Below are 14,079 nucleotides of genomic sequence, written 5' to 3' on the forward strand. Positions count from 1 at the left end.
TCACTGCTCCTATGTCATTGTTGACAACAAATGTTGGGATGCAGCACGCCGGCCGGCCAACCACAGGAAGCTGGACACCACACATGGCCTCGCAACAGAACATGCTACAATCAGCCTAAACACACGGGGGTTGTGGGTGGACTCAATGGTGTAAAAGGATGCTTCCCCAGAGACCCACAATGGTGGGGAAAGAGAGAGGCAGACTGGGAGTATGGACCAACCAGTCAACGCCCATGTTCAGCGGGGAAGCAATTACAGAAGCCAGATCTTTCACCCTCTGCATCCCACAATGACCCTGGGTCCATACTCCCAGAGGATCATAAAGAATAGGAAAGCTATCAGGAGAGGGGGTGGAATATGGAGATTGGGTGGTGGGAATTGTGTGGAGTTGTACCCCTCCTACCCTATGGTTTTGTTAATTTATCCTTTCTTAAATTAAAAAAAAAAAAAAAAAAAAGGACAGAAGTCAAGTCTTTTCGGCCCCTGTGTCTTGCCCTGGTCAGACGCATCTCAGATGAGGCTGCCTCTTCTGGGAACTGAACACGTGTGACTCAGCTAGCTGGTAAACTCTTAAGATTCTCCTCTACAGACATGAGTGACCCACACCTCTACTGACAATTGTTTATCTCCTGGGGCTGAACTTTTGGTAACTAATTCTTATGGGCTTCTGAGACTAGCTTATTCACCCCTGTCTATAATTTCTTATTTTGTGGTACTTAAAATATACAGCCCATAATATTGCACTGCCATAATAAAGCCTTGATTGTTTAAACCCACTCTCAGCCACCCCGTAGCCAAGTACATTACGCGCCACAGCCAAAGTCCTTTTAATTTGATGACAACACACATTCGCAAAAACTTAACAATTTACTCATCATTTCACAGCTTCTGTAGGCCAGGTGTGATTTCGCTAGTTTCTGTGCTCAGGGCCTCACCCTGCAATTAAGCCATAGTCCGGGTGGCTTTCTCCACCGGAGGTTCACCAAGAAGACTGGATTTTCAAATGCCTTCAGTTTTAAGCACAATTCGCTTCCGGTAGGAGTTCAAAGAGAAATGGACTTTTAACCAGTAATTGAGAAGAGCCCAGTTGCAAACCCCAGAAATAACATATATTCCTTGCCATGTGAGTTTCCTCAACGCAAGGGTTTACTTGGTCAGGCCAGCAGGGTAAAGTTCTTGCTTCCATCCTGTAAGACGTGTGCCCATGTAATTGAAAATAACCAGAGGATAACATCCTCTCATCACCTTGACCACAAATAAGGTCAGATCCAGAGTATGACATCCCATTCCCCATGTTAATACTTTGGACCAGAATCAAAGCTCTGGGCTCAGATTACAGACATGCAAGAATTCTGAGAGGCAAAATCCACAGGAGGGGCACCCTAGAGCCTGTGCGCCCTGCATATCACATCATTGTGAAAATTCACTTCCCCAAAGAGAGGAAGACGGACTTAATGTTACACACACTCCTCCATCAACCTCATCAGGTCTTGGTAGATCTCTTGGGGCGCGTCCTGTCCAAGGTAAAAGTCAACGTGGTTATAGTGTGGAATCAGCTTGTAGTAAACCAGTCTGGAGATCTTAGGTAGGAGATTCTCAACATCTATAGGGTCAGCGACCGGGTCCTGTGCACCACTCCACACGGCAGTGGGAACGCTCATCTGAGTGACGTTGTACAGTGGAGGTGTAAGCTAGATGAAGGGAAAAAAAAAGAGTTTTCACAGCAAACCACATCAGAAAGGTATCCTTAGTTATGTTAGTTATGTGTTATTAAACAAGTTATCCAAACACTGAAAGTGTGCAGTTAAGATACACCTACTGGCATGTTAAAATGGTAAAATACTTGAAAGCACTTGTGTGCAGTAATACACATTATTTATTTATTTTTTTTTAAATTTTTATATTTATTTATATTTATTTTCCCTTTTTGTTGCCCTAGTTGTTTTTTATTGTTGTCATAGTTATTGTTGTTGTCCTTGTTGGCTAGGACAGAGAGAAATGGAGAGAGGAAGGGAAGACAGAGAAGAGAAGAGAAAGATAGACACCTGCAGACCTGCTTCACCACCTGTGAAGCGACTCCCCTGCAGGTGGAGAGCCGGGGGCTGGAACTGGGATCCTTAGGCCGGTCCTTGAGCTTTGTGCCACGTGCTCTTAACCCGTTGTGCTACTGCCAACTCCCACATCATTTATTTTTAAAGACAGCCATTACATTCCTGATTTGCAGTTTTGCAAATAGTGTTGATATGCTTTTAAAAACCCCTTCTGTTTCATTTGGTTTAAATCCCCCCTGCTTAACACTATTCTATTTACATAACCACTTCATTCTATTTACATAACCGCTGTTAATAAGCACCACCCTCCCTCCAGGGCATTGGTTCAATCCCCACTGTTTCATGATATGTTTTTGCTCCGCCCCCTCTCCTTGTCACACTCTGATTTTCACCAGTCACTTTTCTCTCCACCCTCTCTGTGTCGCATCCTGTTCACGCCCTACTTGGGAAGTATATATAAAGACAACATTGTTCATTTTAGTAGAGTTTAGCTTAGCTTGGTATAGATTGTGCTGCGTCCTGCATGAATAAAGAGATACTGCCTACAACCCAGCCATGAGTCCCGGGTCCTCTGTTACTCGCCCGTGAAGCCGGCCCGGCGAAAACAACATAGCCTGTTGAAAACAACATAGCCCGGCGAAAACAACAAATAGCAAAAAGAATAGTGGAGGAAGAGGACTCTTATTTTAGTAAGGAGCCCGATCTCATTAACATGCAGATAGGAACTATTTCAAAGAAAATAATCGGTGGGGTAGATGTCCATGTCTCTTCACAGAGGCAGAAATCTAGGCTCAGGCAGTTGCTGACACTTGAACATCAGGTACACAGAACAGTGAGACCAGCTCACTAAAACAAACATTTGAAAAGTGACATTACAAAAGAGTCAGTCAGGTACAGTGAGATGGAGGGCCCAGGTTTAGTCCTGGCAGGAACCATAAACCAGAGCTGAGGCATGAGCTGCTTAAAATAATAGCAATAGTGAGGATGAGACAGACAAGAAGAATGTGAAGATTACAATAGAGCAAATATTACTTTGGCCCAGTGTCTGTGTGCCTGCGCATTGATACACACACCCACATACACATTTGACTACAGCAATTTAGGAGAAAAATAAGAACTTTTCATGCTGAACAAATAACTAACACTTCTTTTCTACTAATAATTTTTATTTTTGCTTCAAAACTTTCTATAGATGATTTCAAGAAACATCTTGAGTGATCCATGAATTGGCATAGTGGGTAAATCACAAGCATGAGGGGCTGAGTTCAACCCCTGGCATTGCATGTGCCAGAGTGATGCTCTGGTATCCTCTCTCTCTCTCTCTCTCTCTCTCTCTCTCTCCCCTTCTCTCTTTCTCTCCCTCTTTCTCTCTCTCCCTCCCTCTTTCTCTCCCTCTCTCATAAATGAATAAATAAGTAGACTATTCTATATATATATACACACACACATATATATATATATATATATATGACAATATTATCTGAGAAATAGCATTGTTCATTCTTAAATGTGATATTTCTTTTTTCTTTTTATTCCCCCTCAGGAGGGAGGCATGGCCAGGGAGGCAATCCAGAGGTGACTTTCCTGCCTGAGGCTCCTGGGTCTCGGATTCAACCCCTCAACCATAAGTCAGAGCTGAGTAGTGCTCTGGAAAAAAAAAAAAAAAGAAAACTTCCTGGGTGCCTGAAAAAACACCCTGTGTTTCCCCTGGGATTCACATCAGCTCCTCTGAAAGCCCAGGCCTCACTCCCCTTCTTAGCTGAGGAAACACCCCCACCTCCTTTCACCTTCTTGTCTTTGGGTCCACACATCTAAGCAGATTCTCCGGGTGTAGGTAATCACAATAATGTGATTTGCGAGAAGCATATGGGGCCTGGGGGACAGTTCCCCCAGCAGCTACTGGAGATGCCCTTTACCATGTGACCTCTCACGTGACCTGCGTTCCAGTCGAGCACCACACCATACTACCGTGCAAAATGTCCTACACACACCACCGTGCCGTGGAGCCTCTCCTTCTCTTTCTGTTTCTCCCTTTCTTTTATCTGATAACAAAAAAGTAAAAGTCCACAGAGAGCTGTTGACCCATGTAGTCATGAGGGGCTGGAATGTACCTAAAATAGACCTACTAGGTTTTTCCAAAATGGAGACCCCAAATCTTCATCTGCAATATTCTTGCCTTTAGGTTCATGATTAGTCAACAAATTGTTCTGTTTTATATGTTAACTCTTTTTCAGCCACCCGGTCCCAGAGGTTATCATGTTGCCAACCTGTCTTCCCTGGGCAGACGACCGCACCCATGTGTCCTGAAACCTCCCCTCCCCAGAGCCCTGCCCCACTAGGGGAAAGAGAGAGGCAGGCTGGGAGTGTGGACCCACCTGCCAACGCCCATGTTCAGCGGGGAAGCAGTGACAGAAGCCAGACCTTCCACCTTCTGCTCCTCATAAAGATCTTTGGTCCGTATTCCCAGAGGGATAAAGAATAGGGAAGCTTCTAATGGAGGGGAGGGGACACAGGACTCTAGTGGTGGTCACTGTGTGAAATTGTACCCCTGTGATCTTACAATCTTGTTAATCATGATTAAATCACTAATTTTAAAATGTGTGAAAGGTGGGTCTATGATTGCTCAACAATTTGTTTGGCTTCATATGTTAACTCTCTTTTCAGTCACCAGGTTCCAGATGCCATCAGGATGCCGGCCAGGCTTCCCTGGACTGAAGACCCCACCCATGTGTCCTGGAGCTCCGCTTCCCCAGAGCCCTGCCCCACTAGGGAAAGAGAGAGGCAGACTGGGAGTATGGATCCTCCTGCCAATGCCCATGTTCAGTGGGGAAGCAATGACAGAAGCCAGACCTTCCACCTTCTGCCTCCCACAGTGACCCTGGGTCCATGCTCCCAGAGGAGTTCTGGTGGTGGGAACTGTGTGGAAATGTACCCCTCTTATCCTATAGTCTTGTCAATATCTCCATTTTATAAATAAAAATTTAGAAAAATAAATACATAGGAAGAAGAGAAAAAAAAGGAATAATAAAAAGAAGAGACGAGGAAACAAAGCAAGACTGATAGCATGACCCACAAAGTGATGCTGGGGCTAGAGTTCGGAACTGAAAGCATGAGATCCGAGTCTGACCCTGTACCACATATGACAGAGTGATGCTCTCTGGTTTCTCTCTCCTCTCTCAATTAATTAATTCATTCATTAGTATTTTTAAAAAGAATACCCACACATTTCCTGGTTTATATGTTTGCAGTTCCCTAAGGGCTTGGGTTATCCTGAAGTGATCGACATGATATTTCTGACTGGTAATCTTTAGTGACCTCTCTACTACCTGGTTGTACTGAATTGGTAAATGACACACCCAAAACTATTAGGCTACTGTTAGTTCATTTCTTGAGACATTTGATAAGAACTCAAAGAATATGCCCATGAAACAAAGACTACATATCTTTACTTCTCTTCTTAATTAAGTGATAAAAGCTTCTATTATGTGAGGAGAAATTAATGTAATAGAATCTGTTTGAGATCCAGGAACCAAGGGGCCATATTCTGATTCTTTGTTTCCTAAATACCTTTAACTACTTTCCTAACCTCTCTGAGTCTCTCGGAAAATGGCAATGATATTTGCTTTGTGGAATCATGCGAGTATTGAAAACGTTACGGTGCCTTGTGAGAACCCAGTCAGTCAAAGGAATATGTTTTAAAGAGTGAAGGAGACCTATGGCAGGAGCACCGCCGCTGAGCCGGGCAGAGGAGCTTCGGGTTCTGTTTGCGAATAGCCCTGTCACACAAGCGTTATCACTCTACCTGGAAGAAGTGCTCCATGTTCAGCTCAGGGTTCCCCCAGTCATAGGCTTGAAACTGACCCGAATTGACAGCCTATAATGAAATAAAGAGAGTAAATACAGTGAAATTATATAAGAAAACTATATCCTCTATAGACAGTAAATGAGAAATATACAGAGGACAGTACTGTCTTCTACAGAAACTGAAATTCAGTAAAGATAAATAAGTCAAATAATGAAAGCGGCAGATGCTAATTCGTGTGCCTATGTCTTATACTCATATTGTTCCAATAGAAATGCCCAAACTTCAATATCTTTTAAAAAAATTACTATCTTTATTTATTGGCTAGAGACAGTCAGACATTGAGAGGGAAGGTGGAGATAGAGAGGGAGAGAGACGGAGAGACACCTGCAGCCCTGCTTCACCACTCACAAAGCTTTCCTCCCTTCAGGTGAGGGGATGACTTGAACCCGGGTCCCTGAGCACGGTAATGTGTGCTCAGCCAAGTGTACCACCTAGCCCCCAAACTATAATATCTCTGAGTGCAGCAGTTCTGCACATACAGAGTGATAATAGACACCAAACTGATTCTTCAGGAATCATTGATATCACTTTTATAAACTATGTATTTATTTACTTATATTTATTAGACAGACAAAGATTGAGAAGAAAGGGGAAGGTAGAGAGGACAAGAGACAAGAGAGACACCTGCAGCCTTACTTCACCACTCATGAAGCTTTCCCCCTGCAGGTGGGGACCAGGGGTTTGAAACCGAGTCCTTGAGCACTGTGTCCTCAACCAGGTGTGCCACTGCCTGGCCCCATGATCACCTTTTTAAAATAGAAACCAGACAAATACTTCCAGAATCAAGACACTGTTACGATCTAAGAACATCACGCTCTAGTCTCTGGATCTCTGTGATCTAAGGCACCTGGACTGTGGACCTTACTCTCTTCACACAGCAGAGAGGATGCCCAGCTGCCACCCGGGCCTGACTTTAGCTTTTAATTAATTCTGTGCACTTACAGTGCAACACTGAGAGGGGGAAAAAAAAAAACTAGAGGCGCCAAAGCATACCTCTCCCTCCCACAAAGCCCAGTGAGCTCCCCAGGCACTCCAGTGGGGGGTCAGAGAGTGAACTTCGTGGCTGGGACACGGGTAACATTTCTCAGCTTTCGGCACAACACTCTATCTAACCCCCACCTCCTTTATGTTCCAGGACCTGAACTTTCCTGCCCCAAGAGGGAAGGGGGGAAATAGAGAGGGGGACAGAGAGAGACAACCCCCCTCCCCCCCGCTTCACTACCTGAGAAGCTTCTGCCCTGCAAGTGGAGACCAAGGGGAAGGCTTGATCCCGGTTTCATGGTATTGTAACATGCAGCTAGACCATGAGCACTGCTGGACGAGCCCCCAAGAGTTAAAATATGGGCCCCAGATCAAATCGATGGGGTTTACAGTCAGCAATATTTATACACTTTTTCCATATTTGGGAGCTACTCTCTGCCCTGATCCAGCTTTCTGGCCCCTTTTCCAGCCATGACATCATCTCCCCAGACAATAACCTGGGTCCACCTGCACATTAGATGTCAGGCTCAGGCAAGAAATAATAAATTCATGGGCCCATTGGAATATACCTAAAATAGACCTACTAGCTATATCCAAAATGGAGACCCCAAATCTTCATCTGCAATATTCCAGCCTTTAGGTTCATGATTAGTCAACAATTTGTTTGGCTTTATATTATAACTCTTTTTCAGCCACCAGGTTCCAGATGCTAGTATAATGCCTACCAGACTTCCCTGGGCAGACGACCCCACCGATGTGTCCTAGAGCTCCACTTCCCCAGAGCCCTGCCCCACTAGGGAAAGAGAGAGACAGGCTGGGAGTGTGGATCCACCTGTCAACACCCATGTTCAGTGGGGAAGCAATGACAGAAGCCAGACCTTCCACCTTCTGCATCCCACAATGACCCTGGGTCCATCCTCCCAGAGGGATAGAGAATAGGAAAGCTGTCAGGGGAGGGGATGGGACACAGAGTTCTGGTGGTGGGAACTGTGTGGAGTTGTACCCCTCTTATCCTGTGTTTTTTGCCAGTGTTTCCTTTTTTTTAAGACATATTTTTTTAATATTTTTAATATTCACTTATTTATTCCCTTTTGTTGCCCTTGTTTTATCGTTGATTATTGTTGTTGTTATTGATGTCATTGTTGTTGGATAGGACAAAGAGAAATGGAGAGAGGAGGGGAAGACAGAGAGGGGAAGAGAAAGACAGACACCTGCAGACCTGCTTCACCGCCTGGGAAGCGACTCCCCTGCAGGTGGGGAGCCGGGGCCGGTGTTTCGTTTTTATAAATAAAAATTATAAAATAAATAAATAAAATAAAATATTTTAAAAAATTAAAGAAACTGCTGGAGGGGGGTTAGTTAGTGGGTGTTTTACTCAGCAGTAACACGGACATTTACGTGGGGGTAGATTTCATAATGGTTATGCAAAGAGACTGTCGTGATGAAGGCTATGAAGTCCCAGGTTCAATCCCCTGCACCACCATAAACCAGAGCTGGTCAGTGCATACCCATTTTTGTACTTTTATTGGAGGTACCAGCTGTTCACATCGAAAGAGTCATATACAAAGGAGTTCACTTTTCTGTTATTTGCCACCCACGTTGGATGAAGTATTTGGGTAATTTTCACATTAACTTCAAATACTTTACTGCACTACTCTACTAATCTAAAATTATTTTTAACATGAACCCAACTACTTTCTACATTCATTGATCTAATTCTTTTTTTTTTATTTTACTTACAACTACCCTCATTAGAATTTATCTTGACAGAGTCAATATTCTGCTGCTATTGGCATTCTGTCAGTTTTCATCGATGGGAAACAATAACTGTCCCAGTCAGGAAGTTGGATTCCAGCATCAAACTCCTGCTTTGGATTTACATTTAACCAATGTTGAATCATTGATCCAGGGCATGAGATTCACTTTCTCTACAGTTGTTTTCTCACCGTAACATGGAAATGATAGTAACATCACACAAAGGTTTGAGAATCAAATATTATCATTCATCTAAAACGTGTAGCACTGAGGCATTTTCAACATCTAGTTCTTGTTACCAGTGTTACTACCACTATCACCACTGTAATCGTTGTCATCATCCTTCTTTTAATTGTCTTTATAACTTGTTAAGAAATATTTTGTCCTCTGGGCTGGGTGGTGGCGCACCTAGTCGAGTGGACACATTACAGTGCACAAGGCTTGAGGTCCCAGTTCTCACCTACAGAGGGAAAGCTTCCTGAATGGTAAAGCAGGGCAACAAGTGTCTCTCTGTCTCTCTTCCTCTGTATCTCTTCCTTCCCTCTTGGTATCTGTCTGTCTCCATCAAATAAATAAAGATAATAAAGAAAAGAAATATATTATCCTCTCTCGCTTATTTCTATCCTGAAGAGGACTTGCTGTTAGAAGAGAAAATTTCTCCTTAAGAGGAGATGGCTGTGGGATGTACACTCGATTGGCTAAGGCATTTACAGGAAGGGGATATCAAAACACTCACTGAAAGGTTGCCAGGAGAGTTCACTGAGACCTAATGGAATTGTGTCTATTATCCGTAAGAAAAGCAAACAGCAAGTGTTCAAACAATGCAAAACTGCCACCTCAGTATCTGGAATTGTAGCCAGTCAGAAAGTCTGTCTCAATAGTTAGAGGCCTCATATTTCAAACAGCCGCTTCTTACAGAAAACTGAAGGTCTATTAAGGGGGTAGAAATCTATAAAGAACATCAAAAGTCCTATCTGTAAGAGTTGCAGTATGAAGCACATCTATTTGTTTCCAGCACAAAATGCAAATTCCTAGGCATCACAGACAAATTAAAACTTAGGGGGAACTCTAAGCAACAGAAAGAACATACAGGCTCAAGAAGCTCAGAGAGTCCCAAACTGAACTGACTCAGATCTAAAGACATATCCTATCTAGAATATTCATATTCCACCCGGAGCTATGTACAGTTTTAATGGAATCCCTCCCCATGTCGGTTCCACCCAACATTTTAGAATAGAATACAAGTTACAAATGTGTATCTGGAACCAGAAAATACTTAAAATTCCTAGAACACTCTTTGTTCTGGTTTATATCTTAACTCTTTTTCAGCCACCAGGTTCCCGATGCTACCATGATGCCAACTTCCCAGGGCAGATGACCCCACCCATGTGTCCTGGAGCTCCGCTTCCCCAGAGCCCTGCCCCACTAGGGAAAGAGAGAGACAGGCTGGGAGTGTGGATCCACCTGTCAACGCCCATGTTCAGCGGGGAAGCAATGACAGAAGCCAGACCTTCCACCTTCTGCATCCCACAGTGACCCTGGTTCCATGCTCCCAGAGGGATAGAGAATGGGAAAGCTATCAGGGGAGGGGATGGGATACAGAGCTCTGGTGGTGGGAATTGTGTGGCGTTGTACCCCTCTTATCCTATGGTTTTGTCAGTGTTTCCTTTTTCATAAAAAAAATAAATAAATAGGGGCCAGGTGGTGGCGCACCTGGTTGAGCGCTCCTGTTACAATGCACAAGGACTCAGGTTCAAGCCCCCGGTCCCCACCTGTAGGTGGAAAGCTTTGCAAGTGATAAAGCAGGACTGCAGGGGTTTTTCTGTCTCTTTCTCTCTGTCTCTCCCTTCTGCTCGATTTTTGACTGTCTCTATCCAATAAATAAATAAAGATAATAAAAAATAATAATATTTAAAAAAGAAAAGGTATCAGCAACAAATGCTGGAGAGGTTGTGAGGTCAAAAGAATCCTCCTGCACTGCTGGTGGGAATGTAAATTGGTCCAACCTCTGTGGAGAGCAGTCTGGAGACTCTCAAAGGCTAGAAGTGGACCTGCCCTATGATCCTGCAATTCCTCTCCTGGGGATAGATCCTAAGGATCCCAACACACCCATCCAAAAAGATTTCTGTACACCTGTGTTCATAGCAGCACAATTTGTAATCGCCAAAACCTGGAAGCAACCCAGGTGTCCAACAAAAAAGTGAGTAAGTTGTGGTGTCTACACACAATATACACAATGGAATACTATCGGGCTATGAAAAATAACGAATCACTTCATCTTTAATAGAGCTTGAAGGAATCATATTAAGGAGATAAACCACAAACAGCAGGAGGAAGATGGAATGATCCCACTCATAGATGTTGAGAAATACTAGAAGGGAGAACACAGAGCCTGGCTTTGATGTATTGCACAAAGTAAAAGACTCTGGGGGAAGAAGAAGTTTAGGTCCACTGTGGGGGTGTGTCGGTAAGCACACAGATCTTTGGTGCTGAGAGTGGGGTGAAACTATATTTCTATTAACTCCTAACCTTATGAATCATTATTAACTTAATATATCAGTGGAAAAATAGACTGAACATTTCAAATTCTCTAAATGCCTAGATTTCAGTTCTGAGTATTGAGTAATATAAACTGAAGCAAGTAGCTTAGCTTCATTCTGTCACTAATATTCAGCTGGTTCTAAACACAGTTTCAGTCCAGAGTGCCCCAGATACCTATTGAGTGTAGTCTTTCTGGAAAAGCCAGTACGATGCTACATAAAATCCCATTAGAATTGCTTATCCTTACCCCTCTCAGTAAAAATGAAATGAAAAGAAAAGCTATCTATAGAACAGGCAGTTTGGAGTCAAATATCAGAACTCAGTGATAATACTGAAGACCAGCCCCAAACACTGAGAGTGTACAGAGCGGAAGAAATAGGTCTAGGGAGATGGCATAACAGCTATGCCAAAGACTTTCATGCCTGAGGCTAATCCCAGCACCACCATAAATAAGAATTGAGCAGTGCTCTGGTCTTACTCTCCGTGTTTTCTTCTCTGTATCTCTCTCTCTCTATTTCCCTCTCTCTTTTCTCTCTCATTAAAATAAAAATAAAATCCCATCCTGACCTCCCTGAGCAGACACCCTCACCCATGTGTCCTGGAGCCTCCCCTCCCCAGAGCCCTGCCCCACGAGGGACAGACAGACACAGGCTGGGGGTGTGGGTCCACCTGCCAACACCCATCTCCAGTAGAGAAGCAATGACAGAAGTCACATAAAAAGAAAGGGGGAGATGTTGGGTAGTTGCCATCTCCCCCTGGCTTCTGCTTAACCATATGCCTATATAGGGATTTTACTGATCCAAAGCTTTGGTCTATTTACATAAATCACTTTTACATAAAGCACTCCAGGGCATTGGTGGTTCTATGATAGGATTCTCTCCTGCTCCACCCCCTCCTTGTCACACACTGATCCCTTCTTTGTCACACTCTGATTTTCACCAGTCACTTTTCTCTCCACCCTCTCTATATCACATCCTGTTTCCACCCTACTTGGAGAGTATAAAAACAGCTGCTCTTCTGATTAAAGACACTTGGAAATTGCTTTCCGGCTCCGAGAGTTCCAGAGTGTATCTCCTGCGGAAGTTGGTGCAGCACGAGTTCCTGATCCCTCTCCCACACAGCAGCCTAGATCAGCTCCAGTTGAGTTCTCTCCAACCCAGAGAGCACTAGCTCGGGAAGAAGTACCCTCAGGCTATCCCGGCAACAACTCCTCCACCTTCTGCTCCCCATAAAGATCTTTGGTCCAGACTCCCAGAGGGATAAAGAACAGGGAAGCTTCCAGTGGAAAGGTATGAAATAGGGAACTCTGGTGGTGGGAATTGTGTGGAATTGTCCCCCATTATCTTTCCGTCTTGTTAATCCTTATTAAGTCACTAGTTAAAAAGAAAAAGATCAGAATTCAGTCATAATATCTGAAGACCACCCCAAACATTGAGAGCATATTGTCTAGAGGGGAAGGAGATGGGGATGAGTTGGTGCTGGTTGGAAAGATGTCAACCTGGCAGGGGATGCCTGCAGTGAGCTCTCCAGGGCGGCCCCACTGCTCCTGTCTCCACCTGAGCCTGTGAGGGAGGAAAGGGAGGCGGGTACCTGAGCCCAGTGCAGCATGGTCTGAACTGAGGTTCCTGCAGGACTCTGTGACAAATAGACGTCCAGGCGACTCTGCAAAGGAATGAAAACGTTCAGCATTGGTAGGGGAATCCCCATACGTGTTTCTTGGTAGCTTTCTTTCTCTCTGATCTGTCACGTCTCCCTTTCTTTTTGTATTATCTTTATTTATTGGATAGAGACATCCAGAAATCAAGAGTGAAGGGTGAGAGAGAGAGAGAGATACCTGCAGCACTGCTTCACCACACATGAAGCTTTTCCCCTGTGACTGGGGACTGGAGGCTCGAACCTGGGTCCTCACCCATTGTGACACATGCACTCAACCAGGTGGACCACCTTGGGCCCCAGCAGTTTTCTCTTTGTTAAAGCAATAGCACTTACAGCACTGTCTGAAAACACATCAGCCAAAGAAACCCACATTAAACACTTCCTCTCCTACTTCAGTTTTTCTTTTAAACATTTATTTATTAATTTATTCCCTTTTGTTGTTCTTGTTGTTTTATTGTTGTAGTTATTATTGTTGTTGTTGTTGATGTTGTCGTTGTTGGATAGGACAGAGAGAAATGGAGAGAGGAGGGGAAGACAGAGAGGGGGAGAGACACCTGCACACCTGCTTCACCGCCTGTGAAGCGACTCCCCTGCAGGTGGGGAGCCGGGGGTTTGAACCAGGATCCTTACGCCAGTCCTTGATTTTTGCGCCACATGCACTTAACCCGCTGTGCTACCACCCAACTCGAGTTTTTCTGTCCTTCATATATTCATACAACCCTCTGTGTTGCCACTGTCAGTGTCTAAAGATTATGTGTCTGGTTGTTTTTTATTTTTTAATATTTTATTAGTTATTTGATAGTGGTTTATAAGATTACGAGATTATAGGGATATAATTCTCCACTCACTCACCACCATAGTTCTCTCATCCCTCCTCCCACCCCCCCAAAAATAAAAACATAGTTCTCATAAATCCTTAAAAATAGTGTGACTACTGTTCTTGTAAGTTTGTGTGTTTCAATAGTCCACATAGAAGCAAAACCATCTGAAAGCTGTCTTTCATTTACTTCGCTATGTATAATCACTTCCAGTTCCATCCAGTTTGTTCTAAATGGAATGACTACCTTATGGTCAGCAATGCCAGTCTTGGGTATATAAGCAAAGAATGTGAAAATACTCACTTTCAAAGTCCTATGTTCATAACTTCATCACTCACAAAGCCAATGAATGGAAGCATCTTAGATGCCCATAGACAGACCGATGGACAAAGAAGTCATTAGTCTGCAATTT

General features: G+C 43.9%; 1 protein-coding gene across 7 annotated transcripts in view; it reads right to left on the reverse strand.

Moving 5' to 3' along the window:
• Window positions 1-811: 811 nt before the first annotated feature.
• LIPK (lipase family member K) overlaps window positions 812-14,079 on the reverse strand; it is a 74,008-nt gene continuing 60,740 nt past the window's right edge. For 6 of the 7 annotated variants that reach the window (XM_007537783.3, XM_060186440.1, XM_060186535.1 and 3 more), the window contains 3 exons: window positions 12,784-12,855; window positions 5,854-5,925; window positions 812-1,691 (listed from right to left, as the gene is read on the reverse strand). In XM_007537783.3, the coding sequence (XP_007537845.3) occupies window positions 1,458-1,691; window positions 5,854-5,925; window positions 12,784-12,855 (378 nt within the window). In that variant the 3' untranslated portion in view covers window positions 812-1,457. The remainder of the gene's footprint in view (window positions 1,692-5,853; window positions 5,926-12,783; window positions 12,856-14,079) is intronic. The other variant, XM_060186493.1, reaches the window with a different exon arrangement.

The sequence above is a fragment of the Erinaceus europaeus genome, chromosome 1 (genome assembly GCF_950295315.1).
Source record: "Erinaceus europaeus chromosome 1, mEriEur2.1, whole genome shotgun sequence".
Taxonomy (NCBI): domain Eukaryota; kingdom Metazoa; phylum Chordata; class Mammalia; order Eulipotyphla; family Erinaceidae; genus Erinaceus; species Erinaceus europaeus.